Source organism: Lepidochelys kempii, chromosome 20 (assembly GCF_965140265.1).
Source record: "Lepidochelys kempii isolate rLepKem1 chromosome 20, rLepKem1.hap2, whole genome shotgun sequence".
Taxonomy (NCBI): domain Eukaryota; kingdom Metazoa; phylum Chordata; order Testudines; family Cheloniidae; genus Lepidochelys; species Lepidochelys kempii.
In genome coordinates, this window is record NC_133275.1 from 8,466,303 (window position 1) to 8,487,601 (window position 21,299).

At 44.9% G+C, this 21,299-nt stretch overlaps 1 protein-coding gene across 4 annotated transcripts in view; it reads left to right on the forward strand.

Annotated features, from left to right (window-relative positions):
* The window catches only part of AKAP8 (A-kinase anchoring protein 8), a 29,899-nt gene extending 9,821 nt beyond the window's left edge, over nt 1–20,078 (forward strand). Inside the window, exons 4-15 of one of the 4 annotated variants that reach the window (XR_012155767.1) lie at nt 2,555–2,858; nt 4,092–4,686; nt 5,899–6,040; nt 6,493–6,539; nt 7,274–7,310; nt 9,953–10,049; nt 10,741–10,882; nt 11,680–11,773; nt 13,416–13,546; nt 15,741–15,836; nt 17,331–17,525; nt 19,202–19,307. Coding sequence is in view for 3 of the 4 variants with exons in the window: in XM_073319285.1 (XP_073175386.1) it covers nt 2,555–2,858; nt 4,092–4,686; nt 5,899–6,040; nt 6,493–6,539; nt 7,274–7,310; nt 9,953–10,049; nt 10,741–10,882; nt 11,680–11,773; nt 13,416–13,546; nt 15,741–15,836; nt 19,202–19,723 (2,207 nt within the window). In the remaining variant the exon portion in view is untranslated. Of the gene's footprint in view, nt 1–2,554; nt 2,859–4,091; nt 4,687–5,898; nt 6,041–6,492; nt 6,540–7,273; nt 7,311–9,952; nt 10,050–10,740; nt 10,883–11,679; nt 11,774–13,415; nt 13,547–15,740; nt 15,837–17,330; nt 17,526–19,201 lie in introns of all 4 variants that reach the window. The other 3 variants (XM_073319285.1, XM_073319286.1, XM_073319287.1) reach the window with 3 other exon arrangements.
* Nucleotides 20,079–21,299: the final 1,221 nt, after the last annotated feature.

The following is a 21,299-nucleotide window of genomic DNA, read 5'->3' on the forward strand; positions in this document are numbered from 1 at the left end:
ATTCTCTGTACAGTAACTCCTCATTTAAAGTCGTCCTGGTTAATGTTGTTACATTGCTGATCAATTAGGGAACATGCTTGTTTAAAGTTGCGCAATGCTTCTTTGTAACGTTGTTTGGCAGCCACCTGCTTTGTCCACTGCTTGCAGGAAGAGCAGCCCATTGCAGCTAGCTGGTGGGGGCTTGGAACCAGGGTGGACCAGCAACTCCCCTATCAGCTCCCCGCTCCCCTAAGTTCCCTGTGTGGCAGCCGCCCAGCAGGCTATCAATTGCCAAGCAGTTTGGCTGTCCCTCCCCCCACTGTCATGTGCTGCTTCTGCCCTCTGCCTTGGAGCTGCTCCTGGGAGCCTCCTGCTTGCTGTGGGGGGGGGGGAGAAGGGGGCTAATGTCAGGGTGTCTCCCTCCCCCCTGCTCCTGCCTGCTGCTTACCCCTTCTCCATATAGAGCAGGGTGGGGACACGACAGGGCTCAGGACTGAGAGAGCTTGCTGGCTGCAGCTGCTGACTCAACTTGCTGATATACTTAAAAAGGCAGTGTACTTAGAGTGGGGTCAGCGTACTTAAAGGGGCAATGCACATCTTTCTCTCACACACACAGGGTGTGTGTGTGTCTGTCTCTGTCTGCCATGCTGTCTCCCCTCCCTCCATTTGTGCTGCCTTGTAGAGTGTGAGGCTACATTAACAACAATGTGTTAACCCTTGAGGGCTCAGCCGAATGCTACTTCATCATTTAACAGTAAGGCATTCCCTAAGAAATATCCCACCTTCTGAATACACCACCTCAACCAAGCTTCATAATCATCATTGCTGTGTACAGTATTAAATTGTTTGTTTAAAACTTATAGTGCGTGTGTGTATATATGTATGTGTGTGTGTGTGTGTATATATATATATATATATATATATATATATATATATATATATATATATATATATAAAATATATATGTGATATTGTGACAGACCCAGACCAGTGGGGTACAGGAGTCTGGTAGAAGACAAATATACTGGCTACTGGATGAACAGTTTTCTGTTCCCTGGGTGACCAGAGCAGGGGCTGCCCTAGAGCAATCAGGAACCTGCTAGAACCAATTAAAACAGGCAAGCTAATCAAGACACCTGGAGCCAATTAAGAACCTTCTAGACTCAATTATGGCAGGCAAGCTAATCAGGAGACCTGGTTTAAAAAGGACCTCCAAACAGATAGTAATGGGGCGTGCCAGGAGCAGGGAGTGAGAAGGTGTGCTGCTGGAGGAGTGAAGAGTTCAAGCGTGATCAGGCTTTGGGAGGAAGATCCTGCCGTGAGGATAAAGAAGGTGCTAGGGGAAGGCCATGGGGAAGTAGCCCAGGGAGTTTTAGCTGTCATGCAGGGGACACTGTAGACAGCTGCTATCCACAGGGCCCTGGGCTGGAACCCGGTGTAGAGAGTGGGCCCAGGTTCCACCTATCCCCCCCAATTCCTGATCGGGCACAGGAGGAGTTGACCTGGTCTGTGAGAAATGCCAGAAGGGAAGGTCTAAATTGGAAAGGGATCTGGCCTGTCCCTGACCCACTAGGTGGGACACAGAGACTGTGGGGATTGTTCTGTTTCTCCCATGCTGGTCAGTGATGAGGTTAGCTGAGTGGATGGCAGGTCTGAGCCACTAGCAAAAGTGGCCAAACTGAGGGTTTCCATGAATCTCTGAGGCAAGCAAATCTGTCTATAAGTGCAGGACCCACCAAGGCAGAGGAGGAACTTTGTCACTATAGGTTTTTTTGTCTGGTGAAAAAAATTTCACTGGAACCTAATCCCCCCTATTTACATTAATTCTTACGGGGAAATTGGATTCGCTTAACATTCAGCTTAAAGTTGCATTTTTGTCAGGAATGTAACTATAACGTTAAGCGAGGAGTTACTGTACTGTCATGCACTTTCCAAATCTCTGGATTTGCATAAGCAGTATCCAATAGTGGCATGAACATAGATGTAGTGCAGTGCTTTTCCCCCTCACCATTATATGATCTTGCCATAAGGCAGCTTATGTTGTTGTCAGAGCTAGACTATGACTCATCACTTCAGATTTTCTGGTTAGTCTATTAAATGTATGTTAATATCGTATTTATTCTTGCATACGTGGTTACAAGCCCAGCAACACAGGTCTCTCAAATTTTAGCATAGCTTCATGGAGCCATACTACATGGGTAGTGCATGCTGACAATGTATTATGCTGTAGATACTGAACATTATTATAACAACACATCTTTATGGTAGTACAGGATCTCTCTCATATCAGTTAAAACCAAGCTGGACCAAGCACTGGAATAATCCTACACTGGTTCATGATAATTGGCTGGTTGCAACAGATATTTTTCTATTTCTGATTTCTGTAGCTTTAGGAAATATGAATTTTCCTTCATGGAAAACCTGACCATAGTTGTTCTAGTTTACAAGTTTTCATCAAATAGTAAAGATCAGATGCAACCTTGACTAGTAGAGCGAGTTCATTAGAATCTAAACTCCTCCGATGAGCCTACATTTCTTTGACAGTGTATTCAATTTTACTTTCCTTTTCTGCAAGGCTACGAAGGCTATGACTATTATGGCACCCAAACCACCGGCTCTACTACAGCTGCCTCATACAATTATGCTGCAGCAGCAGCTGCAGCTGCAGCTGCAACCACTAATACCTGGGAGACTCCCAAAACTACCGACATGACCATGACTGCTGATGTCAACACCAGTATGCCAGTTGCAACTTATAGTACGGAAACTGTGGCAAATGAGAACTCTGACTCCATCATAGCCAAAATAAACCAGCGTCTGGATATGCTGTCAAAGGAAGGCAGTGGTGGAGGCGGGGAAGGAATGGAAGACCAGGAAAGGTGACTTATCACTTCTTTCTTTTCACAGAGATTTTAAATCTTAAATCACTGTAACTTCAAATTAAATTTGAAACATTTTACAGCAGAGGGAATGGTCCAATATTAATTCCTCTTAAACAGACACATTAGTACAAAATGCAGCCTTGATCTCTCAGTCCCAAATTATGTTATCAACCCCTATTCAGCATAACAATGTATTTTCAAAGCTGGTTTCTCTGTTCATCCTTAGTTGTACCAAAACTTACTTTTATTAATGATGAGATGCTGAAGTGAGATGTTTAATCTGCAACTGTATTTTTCTTACCTTTTCTAATAATGCCTTGTAATCTAAATAGTTTGTATTGCTAGACCAGTCAGTATGAAGAAAAGTACCAGATGCTTGCTCTGTTATTCAGACAGTAATATGCATCCTGACATCAGCTGTAGGAAGGAAGAAATGAAATACATAACCTTTCTGTGGCATTGGTACCTGCTACTTCGTCAGCCAAGATGCTGATGGATTTATCTGCTTTAATTCCACACCCAGAGGTAAAACCAAAAGTTTTTTCTCTTGGATTCCTTATTAGTGCCCATGCTGCTATGTTAGGAATATTGCAAGTACGTTGGAACCCCTGTGTACTGCCTCTACCCTGCAAAGCAGAGGTATTTCTCATTTCTCCTCAGGGCTTCTACTTCAGGCAGGGATTTTTGCTCTTTTGTCCCTCTGTATCTAATTAATTCTCCAGTTATTTCCTATTTCTGCAGCTGTGTACTGTGCCACGCTTCCTGTATGCTTGTAGTTCTCCTAATGTGCCAGCCAGGGAGCTAGCTGGCAGTGGGGAAGGGGATCTCTTGGCTGTACCTCAGTGTGGGATTAAGGTGGATAAACCCATCAGCTTTTTTGATTGACAGATCAGCAGGTACCCACTCAGAGAGGATAAAAATTAAAAGTGAGACTCTTTTTTCAGTCATATTTCTGATTAGACATATTTGTGCAGCAGACTTACAATTTTTGGTTCAATTCTCAAGTCACCCTAAGACTAAGGACAAGGTGAGTGAGTTCCTGTGCAAAGATGTCACTCAGCAGGGACCACAGTATTATTTTCATTCTTTACATCTTAATTCTTTGTGTCCTGATTCTAGTTTTAACCCAAATTTAAATCTGGATGTAAATTTCTCGGTGGCTTTTATGTTTGGCAGAGCATGGCTCTGTGCTTTATTAGCTACTTATTTGATTCCTTGCTTGCTCTGCAGCTCTTTCAGGTTTGAGTCTTTTGAGTCTTATGACTCAAGGTCTTCAATGAACGATCGTGATCTGTACAGAGCTGGCTACGATTATGGCGAAGTTGGAACTGATCGGAATGATTCCTTTGGAAGCCAATTTGACAGCCGCAGGAATCAGTCCAGCAACAGAGGAAACAGCTATGGTCTCATTAGAGGGAGGGGCCAGAATCGGATTCAAAATCGGGGGCGTCTAAATGCTTTCAACCGCACCGACCGCTTCATGCCATCTTCAAGTACTGAGCGACTGTCTGCACGCTGGAATGAGTTGAACTATATGGGTGGGCGGAGCATGGGTGGTCCCTGCCCCAACAGGCTTCCTTCCCTCTTCTCTCAAGCCCTTGTCCCTGACTATTGCGATTACGGGGATTATGGTGATTACGGGGATTATGGAGATTATGGAGATTATGGCGACTATGGTGACTATGGTGACTACGGAGATTATGGTGACTATGACTATGGCATGATGGGAATGCCAGGAATGGGAAGGTATGGTAACATGCCATATGGAGTCGGCAGGCAACGAAACAGAGTGAGTACAGTGCCGTGGCATCTGAACGTTCTTATGGTAAGAGCCGTCAAACCACTTGTTCTTGTTCTTAAAACCCTTTGCTTTTACTCATGTAGTTACCCTTAAAAGACAGGCAGTGCATTGTTAATTCAGGGGCAATGGGATTAGCTGTGAAGTACGCTCTTCCTGTTAAAAGGATATGTTTTCCTTTGATAATTGCCAGATTTCACAGTCACTTTTCAAAGAGTCAACAGGCTGGTGTGCTGTTTCTCTGTACAAAAAATATAGTTCCGAGCAGACTTTTTCTTTAGAAAAATTTAACTATTTGGGAGGCCGGGAACCGTGTACAGTATTTTGGATAACGTTGGCACAGCTCATCTGCTCAGTTTATAAAAGGATTTACTGCATTAAGTACAGCTAATCTAAATCAGCGTTTCTCAAATGGCCCCGTTCCACAGGCCCCGCTGATCAACTCCTCCCCCTCCCTCCCAGTGCCTCCTGCACACTAAAAGTCCGGTGGTGCAGCAGAGCTAAGGCAGGCTTCCTACCTACCTTCCTTGGCTCCACGCCACTCCCGGAAGCGGCTGGCACGTCGCAGGGGGTCTCGGTGTGCTGCCTCCGCACTGAGCGCTGACTTTGCTGCTCCCACTGGCTGGGAACTGTGGCCAATGGGAGTTGAGGGGGTGGTGCCTGCGGGCAGGGGTGGTGCGTGGAAACCCCTTGACACACACACCCATCCCACCCCCGGCATAGGAGCTGCTGCCAGAAGGATGTGACAGTTGCTTTCTGGAGCAGACTGAGGTAAGCACTGCCCGGCCAGAACCCGCACTGGTCACCCCCTCCCATTTTACAAGCTCTGGGCTGGAGCAGAGGGTTGGGCTCTGCACCCAAACTCCCTCACAGAGCCCTCACCCTCTCTTACAACCCAACCCCCTGCCCCAGCCTGGTGAAAGTGAGTGAGGGTGAGGGAGAGCAAGTGACAGGGGGAGGGGGAATGGAGTGAGTGAGAGTGGGGTCTCGGAGAAGGGGCGGGGCAAGGGCTGAGTTGGGGGGTGGGGCTTGGAGGTCCCTGAAAATTTTTAAGTCAAAATGGGGGTCCACGGGTTGGTAAAGTTTGAGAACCGCTGATCTGGACAGAAGGTTACAGGGTCACATCTGCTTTTAGGAGCTCATTTCATTTAAGCTGCAGAAGGGTTAGAAGAGCTGGAGCGTCTTGGTTAATGCTGAAAAGATGGTCCATAAGATACTTCACCTAGTTTGTGTTTCTAGCCCAAGAGGAGGAGTTTCCGCAACCGCTCAGGGGGTCGATCAGATAGTGAAGGAGGGCGCAAGCGGAAACAGTCCCAAAGTGGAGATGAACCAGACAGCAAACAGGCAAAGACTGACAGCGAAGGAGACGACACCGAGAATGGTACAGTCCTGTTTTTTTGACTAGAAAGGCTCTCAGCTAACATCACTGATTAAGTGCTTCCTCTCTTCACTGGCTGGCAACCAGCACTATAGATATTGTCTGTTAGATCTTAAAACTCAGTGGTCCTTAATCTGAGGCTATAGTCTGTCACTGTTACTGTGGTACACTGTTAGGTGCCTCCTAGCATTCAGGCTTTCCTCAGTGATCTGCAGACTCATCAGAGAAGTTGGTGCTCTAAATTCATCATTAAGGTAGGGACAGAACTTGTAGCAGGGACTACCAGATAGGAGAGAGAATAGTCAGCAAGTTGAGTTTTGTATTGGTGGTTATGAACCAGTGCTCTGTGAGTAAATAGGCAACTATATAGTGCTGGTGTCTTGTAACTTGCAGTAAGAGCTGGGGGACAGGTTTTCCCCACCCTAGTTAAATGACCTGTCTTGTGTATCTGGCAGATGATGGTGAAGGAGAGGACAAATCTGGAGATGAAGGAGACAAAGGTGTAAGTAACTTTCTAGAGCCTCTATAGAATGAATGTGAATTTTCTGAACGTGTCTGCTAGATTCTTTCTGAGCTACCTTTATTAGATTAGCCTCACCTGAGAGTGAAGATTTGAGACTATTGTAGCTAGTGTCCTTTACTTCGCTCCCATACACCAGGGCCAGAATTTTCAAAAATAGCCTAAAGGTTGGCTTCTAAATTTACTTAGACATCTTTTTCTCAAAAATGCTGAGTACCCAAAAGTTCCCTCCTACTGCAATATGGGATACGTATGACTGCCCCTAATGTTGGGGTGCTCTGAACTCTGCTTTCTAGACCTGCACAATGCTCCATTATTGTTCCATGATTTTGGAGGGAGTATGATCTAGTAATTAGGATAGTGGGGTTAAACTCCTTATTAATTACGTTTATTACAGTAGTGCGTAAGGGCTGACTAAGGATGGAGCCCCATTGTGCTAGGCACTGTACAAACACCAAATTTTGTCCATGGCTATGACTCATTTTTTTAGCAACATATAAAATGTTAAGACTGGCAAAATAGGATCTCATTGTCATATTTTGAAATAGCCTTAGCAAAACAATTTTGCAAATTTTAGTTAAATATGATGGTTTGATGTAAAAATGACTGTACACTGTATACTCTGTCAGTCACTGACAGATTACTGCAGATACAGTTTATGTGGATTTTTAAAGTAGTAGCTGATGTTGATGGCTTTCTTTGTTTTTGTTTTAAAGGAGAATGAGGGTTGTGGTGAAGATTGGGAGAAGAAAGGTAGGGTGATTTCTCCACTTCACATGATTCCTGTGGACTTAACGTACCCAATTAGTGTGTTTTCCCTCTTTACACTTGGAGCTATCTTGAGTTCAGCATTCAGTCAAAGGCTTATAAAACTTAGGAGTGTGTTATGTAATGTCAAGTACAACACACACAGGTCCAGGTGCCTGAGCTGCTGCTTTAGTGTAGTCTTTTGCAGCCTGGTGGAATAATGCCCCTTGCCTGTGACATATCAGAGCTCTGACACTGTGCTCACGGCTGTACTGAAAAGCCAGTCACAGTGCCTGTCCACGCTTACAAACTAAGATGGAAAAACAAAACACCAGTGGTCCAGTAAATGGATAAAGCAGGATTTTCTCTAATAATGACACACTTCTTGGGTGGTGGTTTAACAGTGACACTCTAAATTAAATATGTCTCTGTCCAGAGCAGGTGGAAGCATATTAGATCAAGGGTTAGTTTGAAAGCCTTATTATCTCGTGTGACAACCACTCTTGTCATTCCTTTTTAACTGAATTCCTTTGAGTTGAATAGAGAACAGAAAGCCCAGATGTGGCTGCGCCCTATCTGCTATCATGGGGGAAGGGGCCTGTTATGTAAAGAGTTTTATCTTAGAATTTATAGATGGAGGTGTCTTATTGGGTCTCTTGTAGCCAGAACCGTCTCCCCTTGCATCCATGTGTTTCTTGTATTCGTGCTATGCATGTCTGGCAGGTTGTTGGGCCTACACCGTAAGGGGAAGATACCTCTTTTTCACTTGCTGATTGCGAAGAGGGACTTGAGTCTGACATCAAGTCATAAAGCATATTTATTAATTCCAGATTGAGGGTAATGTCACTGAAGGGACTTATAACACAGAGCTGGCTAATCTGTGCGATCAGTTTGAGGGGTAAACCCTTAGATAGCAAAACCACAAAAATAGGAAGGCAGAGACTAAACATTGAGACTGCCCCATTTATTGCTCTTAGCTGGGATTTTCAAAAGTGCTCAGCGTTGGCTTAACTCAGTAGGAGTTTTACCATTGAATTCAGTGAAAGCAGTTATGCCAGTGCTGAGCAATTCTGAAAATTACACCCCTTGTCTGTATTTGTGGAAAGAATTTTAGCTAATAGCATACTTGTCACAATTTTCACTTATGGCCTGTTGTCTTAATTCTACATTTGGAGACCTAAGTTAGTCAATTCTAGACTCCCCTTTTCTCTTACGCTTTCAAGACATATATGAGTCTTTTAGAGATTCACAAGCCACTGCTTGTTTGAAATTGTGATCTGCATAGTTGTGGGAATGTAGAAAGCCGTATTTGTGGCTTATTAAATGCTGAAGTAAAGCAGAAACTTGGAACAAGATGGTTTTGCATGTTAGCTGCTATGCAGCACATGATTATTGGGGGGGGAACCACACGTTTTCTGTATGGGGAATTAGTGCTCTGCTCTAGCCACACATAGGACATTCTCATGGCTGACATTGGGATATAGTTTGATGTTCGGATGTTTATCCAACCTTCCTCTTTGATAACCAGATCCTGACCCACAGAGGGTCCCCTATCTTAGGTGTTAGCACAGTACAGGCAGTGGGGTAGGGTTGCTCTCTCTATTGGGTTCTGGCTAGTTGCTCTCTTCAAATCCTGTGTTCTCCTATGCATGTGGAGACCTCGCAGAATACATGGCTGTGCATTGGAAAAGCCCTAGAACTGTGCAGTTTGAAGACAGCAGGCTGTACAGTGAAGATAAAAATACCTGGATATCTAGTTCAGTTGGAGACTGGGACTGAGGTTCTGTCCATTTCTCCCTCCCTGGCTTACACTTAGTTGTCGTGGTTCCAGAGGCCTTAAAGCCCCAATGATGTAAATTTAGCTATAAATATTATTCCTTTTCTCACTAAGGATTTTGGAGAAATAGTACAGCAGTGGCTTCAAAGCTCCTCTGAGAAACCAGACAGCAGTCATGTTTATCTGTGGCAGACATTCTGGAATGGCATGCGAGGTGTTTTGAACCCTCTGGGGTGCTTTTCTAGCATCCTGAAAAATAGAAGGTGAAAAAAGTGAAAGGAAAATACCAAATATAATAGTGTGATACAAAATGGAGTCTGTGCTTCAGTTCTCAGGTAAATGAGTCACTGAGAATGTGCGTTACCGGCACTCGACCACCCAAGGAAACCAAGGCTATGAGGGAGGGACAGACACTAGTCATGCAGGGGAAGTTGGGTAAATTTGTGTCACCCAATGCAGCTACCCCAAGGGAGGGCCTTCACTGTCAGCAGTAAGAGCTGGTTCCATTGGTGGTTGCTGTGTCTTCACTGAACCCAGCAACTTCTGAAGTTAAGTGATGGGCACCAAGAGTCAGGAATGGGGTCTGTTACAATTGGTACTACTCAGACTGAGAACTCTTAATTCTAAGAATATTTAGGCTGGAAGCTGAGTGGCTTTCCAGAAACACACACATGATAGAAAAGTGGCCTGAGAAAACAGATCAGACAGAGGAGCTGTCAGAGATCAGGAAGGATAGGGATTTCTTGAAGCCTAGCATGGGAGGGAAGCACAGTAGCTCACATCCTAATAAAACCCAAAGAATTAGATTTCTGCCAACAAAAAATGTTTACATTAGGTGTGATATAGAAACTTTAAATGTGATTCTCTGTAGCGTCTGGAGATGGCGGTGATGATGATGATGATGAGGTGAAAAAGAAGAGGGAGAAACAGAGGAGAAGAGATAGAATGCGTGATCGTGCTATGGACAGGTAAGTGACTATAGAGGAAGCAATCAATACATCAATCTCCCAAGGGCAGTGCTGTGACTCATCATCCCTAATCCACCTGGCACAAAAGAATTCTCTTTGGATCCCTGCAGGAGATCTGAACTCCCTCCTGTTCACACAACACAAATATAAGTTCCCGTTTGAAGTCGGTACAGTGGAATCAGCATTTCAATTCCAGTCAATCTATAATACTCTTCTCTTTGTGCTTTGTAACTCACATTAAAGAAAGGGGAATGGAGGTATTGTCTAATAGTTACAGTTGTAGAAGTAATTCTTTATAACTGTTATGCTAAATACAGAGCATTGCCATTTTAAAAAGTAAGCATTCTAAAGACTAAATGACCAATTAAGATAACTTACCCATTCAGTACCTATGTACAAATTAACAATAGTATTGTCAAATGAAAATTCATTTTGTTTATTCCCAACATTAGGCTTAACTCTGACCCGTAAAATACACCTGTATTCTTTCAACATGCACATACATGCTACAAAGCAAAATTACACAATTTCTGACAGGAATGTAGTAGTACTGCATCAACTGAAACTGGAGAGGAAAGTTTGGTAAGCAGAAAATTCCTCAAATTGGAATTTTGTCAGGATGCTGGAGCTTACTCTTGTGAAAAGTTTCACTGTAGACATAGATTATTGTACCGCACGTTACTTTCTTCAGAATCCAGTTCGCCTGCTCTGTGTGTAAGTTCCGCAGCTTTGAAGATGAAGAAATCCAGAAACATCTGCAAAGCAAGTTTCACAAAGATACCCTGCGATACATTGGCACCAAACTCCCTGATAAAACCGTTGAATTCCTGCAGGTATGTGGATGGCTCAGCCTTTTTTAACCCTTACTTAAAATTCCTAGAATGGCGTAGGAGAAGGCACAGGGTAATTGAGGAATTCTGTTACTGTCTGTCACACCTGCTGATTGCATTGCCCAGAGCTTGGTAACGGGGTACAGAGCCCACTGGCTCCCTTCCGGCTCATGCCAGCATTCATGAATCAGTAAAGAGCCATCAATTGATAACTCTTCATGTGAAATGTGGGGTTAGGGTTGTCTAGTTCCTAGTGCGTGTCACACAAATAACTCTCAGTTGGCACTGTTTAAGCCTTAAGTTGGCTGGCTCAGCAGAGAAGCCAAGAAATGAATTAAGCCTTAGAGACTGACCTTCCCCTCCCCTCAGCTCTAAAAGCATGTCTTTCGGGTGAGGTGTCAGGCAACTTGTGCTTCTGCAGCTGGATGTTTAAGTCTCCAGGCTGTCAGTAGGCATCTTTCAGGAACACAAAGGTCACGTGAATGGTTTAAAGAGACAGTTGCCAGTGTCATGGCACTATTGACTACTGTAGCATGCTGAGATGTATGGAGTGTGGCTCTGACTGAGTAGATATGTCTGAGCTCCTGAAGGTATAGGCAGGGTGGGGGCAGGGGAAGTGCTTGGCAAGTCTCTTACTTATTTAGTTGTGCTCTCTTCCCCTCCCCATGGGTTTTCTTAGAGAGCGCTCATGTCCCTTCTGAGTGGCATGCTATAGATTGTGCTGCTTATTGATGCCATTGGCTTGTACAAGTGGTGGAGAGTTTCATTCTCTCTTCCTCCCTCCCTGCCCCCCCCCCCAGGAGTATATTGTGAACAGGAATAAGAAAATTGAAAAGCGTCGTCAGGAGCTGACTGAGAAGGAGGGTACAAAGCAGAAACCAGACCCTTTCAAGGGTAAGTGATGTCTGTGTATGCGTGGAGACTTCGTTTTGCTGTGGCACTTAGGAGCACCAGGAATGGACCAGGACCACTTTGTGCTAGGTGCTGTACAAACACAGAACAAAAAGACAGTCCCTGCTCTACGGATTTTACAATTAAGTATTGCCTGCTCAGTCAGCTCTTAATTAGGCCCAAGATGCCACAAACTATCCGACTCCCTAAGCAGAAAACAGTTGTATTACTCTGAAATGGTGTGGCTTAGATGGTCACTGGAAATCCAATAGCCCTGGAATGGCAAGTGCTGAAGGAAAAGGCCAACAGTGTGGATGCTGCTGGCTGAGGGATGGAAAAAGGAGCCACATTTACTTTTCCTTTCTCGGGCCAAACTTCTTATCTGAGAGGGCTGGGATAAGGCAGAAATTTAAACTTGCCACCCACCCTCAGCTTCAGTATCCAGTTTAATCTTACCATTTTACCCCAGTGACTGGGAGGCCTGCTAAAGATGGCTGCATCTTGAATGTTAGAAAGTGAACAAGTGCCATTTTTAAACGGCTGAGTCACTCTGTGCTCTGTTCATTTTTGTAGGCAGTTGTGGCTTAGCCTTGCTTCTAGATGCTATGTCACAGAACACATGGGTGCCACGGCAGATTTTACAAAAATAAGAGGCCACACTATCAGGTGGGGAGAGACTGCAGATTCTCTGCATGGTTTAATGAGAATCCACTGCAGTATTACTGATGCTGAATTCTGTGGCCAGTGAAGATGTATGGCAGTGGGAGATGAGAAAATGTTCAAAAGCAAAGGGTTTTATTGGCTTTGTAAATATTCAGTTGAACACAGCAGATCCCGTGTTCATTTTACTATTTAACTTCATTAAAAACTGTAGGGCTGTTTTTTTCCTGATTTGTTCTTGCCCCCATTTCTACAATAGCACATTGCCACAGCACCTACAAGGTCTTGCTTAGCACACAATTCCCAGCATGTTTTCCTGCAGTGCAGGGTCTCCTCAGACGCAGCCAGTTAGTGAAAAGGCATTTGTACTAATGTTGTGAGCTTGGGTCCTGTGATAGGTGGTTACACTTGAATTAAGTTGTGCTTTGGCCGACAGTAAGCCAGCTAACAGGTTTTTGCTGTTGGCCTCTGAAAATGGGTAAAGGAGGAGTGAAATATTCCAAAATGTAGGAAATCATTTGTGCTGTCCTGCCTTTGAGACTTTGTTAGAGTCTCATTGAAGCCACTTCAAGGTAGGCTGGCCTTGTGGCGAAGGCACTTACCTGGGACTCAGGAAATCTAGGTTCCATTCCCTGCTCTGCTTAGTGGAAGTCAATGATTTTTGTGCTTGTCTGGCATTAGGATAAGTGGTGATATTTGTGATGTGCTCTGATACAACAGGAGTGGGGCATGTGTAAGAATCTAGACTGGTGAGACAAGTGGCGTCTCAAATCCTTAGAATGACACGCATGGATGGTTCTCAGAAAGCAAGGCAGAATTGAAAGGAGATGAGATACCGGTGTCAAATTACTGCCAGTTACATCCCAGAGGGAGTTTTGTGATCTTTATTTATGGGAGTGGTGAGAGGGTGTTGATGGGACTCGCAGAACGTTTTTCGAGGTAACAGGTACTCTGAATGTTGGCTAACCTGTCTGTATCACCCCAGGTATCGGCCAGGAACACTTTTTCAAGAAGATCGAGGCAGCTCACTGTATGGCTTGTGACATGTTAATTCCTGCACAGAACCACCTCCTCCAAAGACACCTGAGGTCAGCAGACCACAACAGGAACCGCAGGGTAAGCAAGCATACTCATTTCTGGCCAACTACTCATTAGATAATTTTAAAGTAACTTCATCTTTAACTCTGAGAACTGGCTGAATGGACAAGTAAGGGGCTGAGGGTTTCTGACTGCTGAAGGCTCCTGACTGCTGAGGGCTCTTGCATGGAGGAATGCTAACTTGCTTTCCACCTGCTAGAAATCCTTCTTATCTTCTGGCTTATTGTTCCCAACCTGATGGAATGCAAAACCAACCAGTAGCTTTGTGGTCACTAGTGGTTGTGGGAAGACGAAGGAACTGGCCATATGGATTTTGTTCTCCTGCAGGTATTGGCTGGTAGGTAGGTATTAGCAGCTGAGCTGCAAGGGGTTGTAGTACATGTTGGGAGTGAGAGAGAGATGAATAGAAGTGGTTACAAAGAAAGTGAGATCTGGTCTTGCCTTTTGTAATCTGCCATCCCACAGTATGTCAATGAATTCGAGAACCATGTAATCATTGTTAGGAGCTGAAGTTTCCATATGCTGACTGGGATACATAGGGAGATAGACCCTTAAGGGCAGATCTTTCATTGGGCCAAGAATTAGATTTTGGATGGGATTCCTACATTTTAAGGCCAGAAGGCAGGACTGTGATCATCTAGTCTGACCTGCATAACACAGTTTAGAGGACATCATTCTTTTTTTTTTCCTTTCCCTCCCCTCCCCCCCCCTCCCCCTCCTGTAATTTCTGTGTGGCTCTGGCTTTTCCTTCCTGTTCTCTTGGGATTTAAACTGCTCTGACTCAGGAGTGCTGTATAAATTACACACCAAGTGTTCTCTTTGAGGTTGCACTATTTTATAGTGCTGCTTAATTAAAAATTCAAAAACCTCCCTTGTCAGAACACTTGAGGCAGGCACAATAATAATTTTAACAGAAGTCATAATATTAGATGAGCATCTAAACCCGCATTAGCCACAGTGGAGCTTTACAATATATCTTCCCACAGGCCTTCATCTCAGTTCAAAATGGAGCAATACATGATGAGTAAAGCTACAATATAGTCATGGCAATCACGTATTCTGTGACTTTCCATTCCTGGCAGGAGCCATTCAGCAGTGGGTGGCCTTCCCTGTGTCGGGGTTTGTTGTTGTTGTTCTCGCAGCCCTAGCTGTGGGGGGGTCTCCACTCATTCCACCAGGATCACAGCTTTCCCTGTATGTTGCGCCTGCAGGGACGAGGGGTCACTGTCCCTGCAGCCATGTAGGGAGCCCTCTGCAGCCCTGCTGCCACAGGCGTGAAGGAGCAGGGCTGCAGAGGGGACTATGCGCTGCTGCAGGGCTGGTGACAGTCTCTACAGGGCAAGGGGCGGGGTGGATGCAGTCCCACTGACTGTTGTTTTCATCAGTTTCCTTGTGTCAGCTGAAATCAGTGTTTACTGACATCTGTCAGTTTAAAATCAAATCCTACCAAGCCTAAGTATGGTGCACCTGCTCATTTGGTGCTAGCCAGTCTGCTAGAGATCGCACACTGATATTTGTGCAGACAGCTTTATCTGTTGCCGAATAGTATTCATTTTGAAGTCCTAAAACTTCATTGCATCTGATTTTACTCTAAGGCATTTGAGGGATATGCTCATGTCTGATTTGGGATCACCTCAATTTGGGAGCAGTTTCAGTCAGAATTTAAAAGTCAAGGCATAAAGTCACCCACTACTTGATGGTATTTGGATGTAAATGCATGCACAGCATAGCAGAAATTGTTTAGCTGTCTTGTTTCCCGAAATAAACTTACTTTGGTAGTGAAAAGACGTAAGAATCTGCTTCTTTAAGCAGGGATTGCTACATTTCTCCTTCCTCGCCCAGCAGTCTTGCATTTTGGTGACCACTGCAAAGTTAGGAAAAAGAAAAGGAGTACTTATGGCACCTTAGAGACTAACAAATTTTTCTTTTCTTTTTGCGAATACAGACTAACACGGCTGCTACTCTGAAAACTACAGTTAGGGTCCTTAAATGGAGTTTCCTTCAGGGCTTGTATTGCCCGATTGGGCATGCTCTTCCCCGAGGCCAAAACATGCACCCTGTGCAGAGCAGCCACTGCAGAACATGGCTGGAATCTGGAATTTCCCCTTGACAGCATAGCTGAGCAGGAAACTAAGATCTTGTGACTGGTCTCTGTTAAGCTCTTCCTTGACTTGACCCACAGAGTAACCCCAGTGTCCGGTTTCCTTTTCAGATGGCAGCCGAGCAGTTCAAGAAGACTAGTCTCCATGTTGCCAAGAGTGTCCTAAATAACAAGCACATTGTAAAAATGCTGGAAAAGTATCTCAAGGTGAGTGAGTAAGAAAGTTGCCAGCTAGTCTTGCTTTTCCACAGAGCAGTGGGGATACACGCCGACTTGGTCCTGAACAGTGAACTGGTACAGAGCACAGAGTTGAGTATCACTGTGTGTGCTGCATGTGGGTCACAAAACTCGCTTCTATATACAATGGGGAGAAGCATAGATACCACTCCGCTTTCTTATGCATAGGCTGAGCCTTGGGTCTGGTGTCTTTATTTTCTTTTTAGGCAGTTTATCACTTTTCATGTATTTTTTAAAAACTTACATATTGTACCTATTGCAACCCCCAGGCACATGTAGATTAGTTATGAAATCACCCAAACCAAAACATATTAAAGGAACAAAATATCAAAAGACACTTCAGTGCCCTAAAGTCAGCCCTCCGGCATTCACCCTGGTGCCAAAAGGAGGCACAAGGCATAGGCACCATCTAAGTCCCATAGGGCGTAAATTGGACTGAAGTGGTGCTTAGGCCTCATCCTGGCTACCTGCCTGGGGTGAATTTCACCCTGCATGAACAGTTAGGCTCTGAAACTTTCCCAGCAGGTCAACAAACTCTGACAGACCAACAGGGGCATCAAATGCCAGAGTCGAAACACATTCCCTCTAGGCCCTATCCATGTCCCTCGAGATCAAAGCAGGGGAGTATCAGTGAGAGCACCCTAGCCGATCCTCACTGTCAGGATGGAGTGTGAGGACAAAGTCAGGGCCACAACAGGTAGAATTCTTAGGTCAAATCAGCACTTTGAATTGCATCCAGAAAGAAGCTGGAAGCCAGTGCAGTCTTCAGAGTATGGGTGTAATATGCTCCATGCGGAAGCACCGCTGAGTAAGCAGGCAGTTGCGTCCTGCGCTGACATTTCCAAGTTGCCTTCAAGGGTATGCCCATTTAGAGCACATTGCAGTAATGCAATCTGGCGGTGACGTGGGCATGGGTAACTGGCGAGGTCCACATCTGAGAGGAAAGGTCGCAACCTCCTTGCCATGCGAAGATGAAAAGAAGCACTTTTGGCTACTGCTGCTACCTGGGAATCCAGGAGCAGCCAAGGATCCAACAGGACCCCTGATTTGCAAACTTGGCTAACAGGGCAGGCAAACCCCCTCAAAGGGGGGGAGCAACTGTTTCCCCTGTTCCACCGGCATCACTTTGGTCTTATCTGGATTGAGCCTCTGCCAACTAGCTCTCATCCAAGCCCCAGTCTCTGCTAGACACTAGCAAAACTGAGACTCCACCCTCTGGGTCCAGTGAAAGAGACTTTGAGCTGAGAGTTATCAGCACATTGATGGCACTGCAGCCCAGATAGCGAGGCTGTCTCCCCTAGCGGCCTCTCATACACGTTGAACAGGAGGGGTGACAATAAACCCTGCGGTACCCCACACGAGAGAGCCCTCGGGGCAGATGAGCAATTGCCCAGTGCTACCCTCTGGGATCTCTCAGAGGAAAGAACGGAACCACTCAAGTGCAACTCCGTCTACCCCTGCCAGGGTCCGCAGGCACATCAACAACACCTCATGATCAACGGTATCAAAGGCTGCCGGCAGATCTAAAAGAATCAGCATGGGCACCTGACCTTTGTCCATCAGCAGGAGGAGATCTTCGACCGATCCCAGCACGGTCTCCGTACCATACCCAGGTGCAAAACCAGACTGAAAGGGGTGAAGGAAATCTGAGGATTCCAGGTAATGCCAGAGCTGCCTCGCCAAAACCTTCTCAGCAACCTTCCCCAAGGAAGGCTGGAGACAGGGTGATAATTGCCAAGACTGTCAGCGTCAAGAGATGGTTTCTTGAACGTGGGCCTAATGATTCCTCCTCTGAGGGATGCTGGCACCTTGCCCTTACAAAGAGAGGCCGAGGCAGTCTCCACCAATAGTGGACTCCATATTTCCCTGTAGATTTTACTGGCGATTGTGGACATGGGTCCAGATCGCAGGGTATAGCCTGGAGTTCCTCCAGAATCTCAATAGATAAGTTTGGCTGGCTGAAATCCAGCCAGAGAAGACGACATTATGTTTGTCCTCCACCTGCATGGATCTGCACTTGTGGAGGCAGCCAGACTGGTCTGAATCTGATCATTCTGGTCCGTGAAGTAGAAAACTCCTCAAAAGAAACACTTGGCTGTTGCTAGGCAAAGATGGCCCAATTTTACTAGGCTGTCTGTCACCCAGCACAGTTCCACTGGGCAGGATTTCACAGATACTGGTGGAGCAGGAGAACTCTCTCCTCACCTCCATCACAACCATGACATAAGAGTTCAAAAGCTCTTAGTCACACTTGATTAGATTCCGGGCAAGATTTCTGCCACTGGCATGTTATCTTCCTCATTCACACTTCATCTGTTGCAGGCTGCCTGCATACCAAGGTGATCTGTGAGGAAGGGAAGGAAAGTTTAGGAGCCACCATTCCATAATCCAGAACAAACCATGCAGGGGGTCCATCTGCTGGCTGTACAATATTCTCCTTCAGATAACTCTGAAACCCAATCTAAGCCAAATAATAAAAAATAGGTTCCCTGTCCCAACAGGAGTAGAAGTGAGCTCTGATATCTCAGCCTTATTCAGGCTGAAAGAGGCCAAAACCCTTAGGGCCTTGACCTCCTATGAAAAAAGTGAATAACTCCTACTGAAATAACAAAACCTAATTAGTTATCACTTAGTGTGGGATGGAGAGAGCAGGAACCAATTCCTGAGACTACCAAGACGGTTTTCACTTGAAACCATTAGTTATACGAACACTTCAAAAAATACCTGGATTTCTTGGCTCCCAAAGATAGAGTAGTATGAAAAGTGTTACTTCAGTTGTTGATCTGCCTGGACCTCTCCCAGTGGGAGAGATTTCTCTACCACTGGGTTGTATGCTCAAGTGGGACTGGACAGAAGGTGAAAAAATTGATATAACTGCTTTCTAGAAGAGGAGTTCCTCCCACTTGAGATTGGACACCCCTGGTTTGCCTAGCTGTTGCAGCACACACAGTTTGTAAGAGTATACCCTCCCTCCCCCAGCCCATGGGTGACTGCACCCTGAGCAGGTTGCAGTACAGGAGAGTCACATACAATTTCCATTCCTGCAAGGTAGAGGCTTTCCCAGCAATAAGTAAGATTGCCTATTGATGTGGGGCTTTGACAAACACTTTCCTGGGGTGCTTTTCATGATAAAAGTTTAGAGTGCACAATTTTTATAGGAGCTTTGGGGCTGGACCTGATCAATTTTCACAGTTCTTTCCTGAAATTGAGCATCTGTCGTTTCCAATTGATCTCTGTTGCAAACCTCTGAATTTCATGTCTGAGGTTTCCTCTAGGAGAAACGTAAACCATATTACAGGCAAATGACTGCTGTCCTTTCCCCCTCTCTTTGTCAGGGCGATGATCCATTTACAGATGAAATTGTTGACCAGGATGTTGATGAAACTGAAGCCTTGGAAGGAGGTGGTGGTGGTGGTGAAGGGGCGAATGAAAGTGCTACTGCAGAGACAAAAGAGGAAGGTACTGGGGATGCAGGTGAAGCCACGGAAGCTACAGAAGCCCCTGAAACCACTAAAGCAGAAGGAGAAGAAATAGAAAAAGCCTCTGAGGAATTGCCTGAAAGTGAGGAGTTGCCTAAAAATGAGGCAGAGCAGCAGCAGCCACCACAGGAAGAAGCTGAGGTTGGGGCAGAGGCTGGAATGGAAGAAGCAGCGGAGGCAGCAGTGGTTGTAACAGAGGAACCATCCCCTCCTCAAGAAAATACAGCTGAGACAGTGGCTTCTGCAGGAGGTGAAGCTGAGGTACAGCAGGTTGAAAAGGAAGAGGAGAAACCGAGTGGGGTAACAGAGGCTGGAACCAGTGATGCAAAGGTGGAAGAGGAGGCACCCCCTGTAGAAGTGGAGCTGCAGCAAGAATAACTCTGTGAATGTTTGTGTGAAGGTGACTTGTCCTGCACAATTGTATAATCCATGATTTTGATTTTTTTCCTGTCTTATTCGAATGCAGTACCTGAATGCGCATTGCCAGAAATTCAGCTGGCTTTGTTTTTGTTCAAGGGGAGGGACCCAACTGTTCTGTTATGGGAGCAGTCTTGTGCTTAACTGTCTTGTTCTGTAGATTTGCTTAGTTCTGCTTTCTACATAATTTTTTAGGTTGAAGACTGCAGAAAGCTGTACATTCCCCAAGAAACACTTGAGGTGCATCATCATCTTTTTGAATTTTTAGAATGAAAAGCAGGATTTGCAAAATAAAAACATGATGATTAGATTCTGACAGCTGTTTGGTTTTTAAGTGCAGCACTAAAGCAGTATGGTTTCTTTTGCAACAGAGACTTGGTCCTTTTACTAATTGGGAGCCAATAAATATCTTCAACATTTTTTATCCCTACCTGTAGGGAGTACTTACCATTTTAAATACTCCCTAGAAAGGAGAGGATTTTTTGTTGTGAAATCCACTGGCTTCGTCTGTCAAAACTCCAGTACTGCATGAGAATTAGGGTACGTAGTTTTACAGTTTTTAAGCACCAAGTCAGTTTGTCTAGAAATCAGGCCACTCTTTGTATAGTGCACTGATTTAGAGACCTACTTTGAGGGGGGGAAATTACACCTCCATTGAAAACCATTTTTCCTTCCTCTTAAATTTTAATAAGGTCACAATAGTCTCATTCACAGTATAAAACTGATTGCCAAATGCTGTCACAGGGTTATTCGAACAATACCAAGATCAGCAAATGATAGGAACTGCTGACTTAAGTGTTATTATCTATGCTTGTGATATAAAATGTTTAAGTCTGATATAGACCCGCTATCATTTTGAATAAACCCAGAGTTCTTGGTCTTAAAGTCTAAATAAACTTCTGAATCTGGAAAAAAAACAACAATCACCTCTAATTGTAATTGAGCTGTCCATGAAATGTCTGCATATTGAGCAATCGTTAAAGATTTGTAAAATGAGAACCACCAGCTCCATCTCTGGGTCTCAGGTTCTGGGAAGATATCACACGCTTCTTACCAAAGACCGAATGCGGGTGGTGCTTTTTTAAAGATTCTCTCTTCCACAGCGAGTGGAGGGTTGGGAGGCTGCAGTAAGAATCACATCCATTTCTGCCTCCGATCCCTTGTACCAATATACTTTGATACATTTGTACATGCAAAGGGAAAACCGAGGTATCAAACATGATTGATTGTCTGCCTGGCTGGCTGGCTGAGAGTAGCTGAGACATTTGCCTGGAGCGGCAGCTAAGTTTTGCAATAAATAGCACTTCGTAACTGCTAAAATCCCTGGCACCAAAGATCTTGGTAACAATACATTGGTCTGATTCTCAGGGCATCAAGAGGTTAAAGATGTTGCATACACAGATCATTGGCAAGCCTTTTCCTGATAGTCATTGCCACTGTCTGCATGTCCACATAGCACTTGGGTTTTCCAATCTCTTGTTGGGTTGGCTGAGCCCTACATTTATAGTTCAAAGTAGCAAATGGTGCAGGTCTTCCA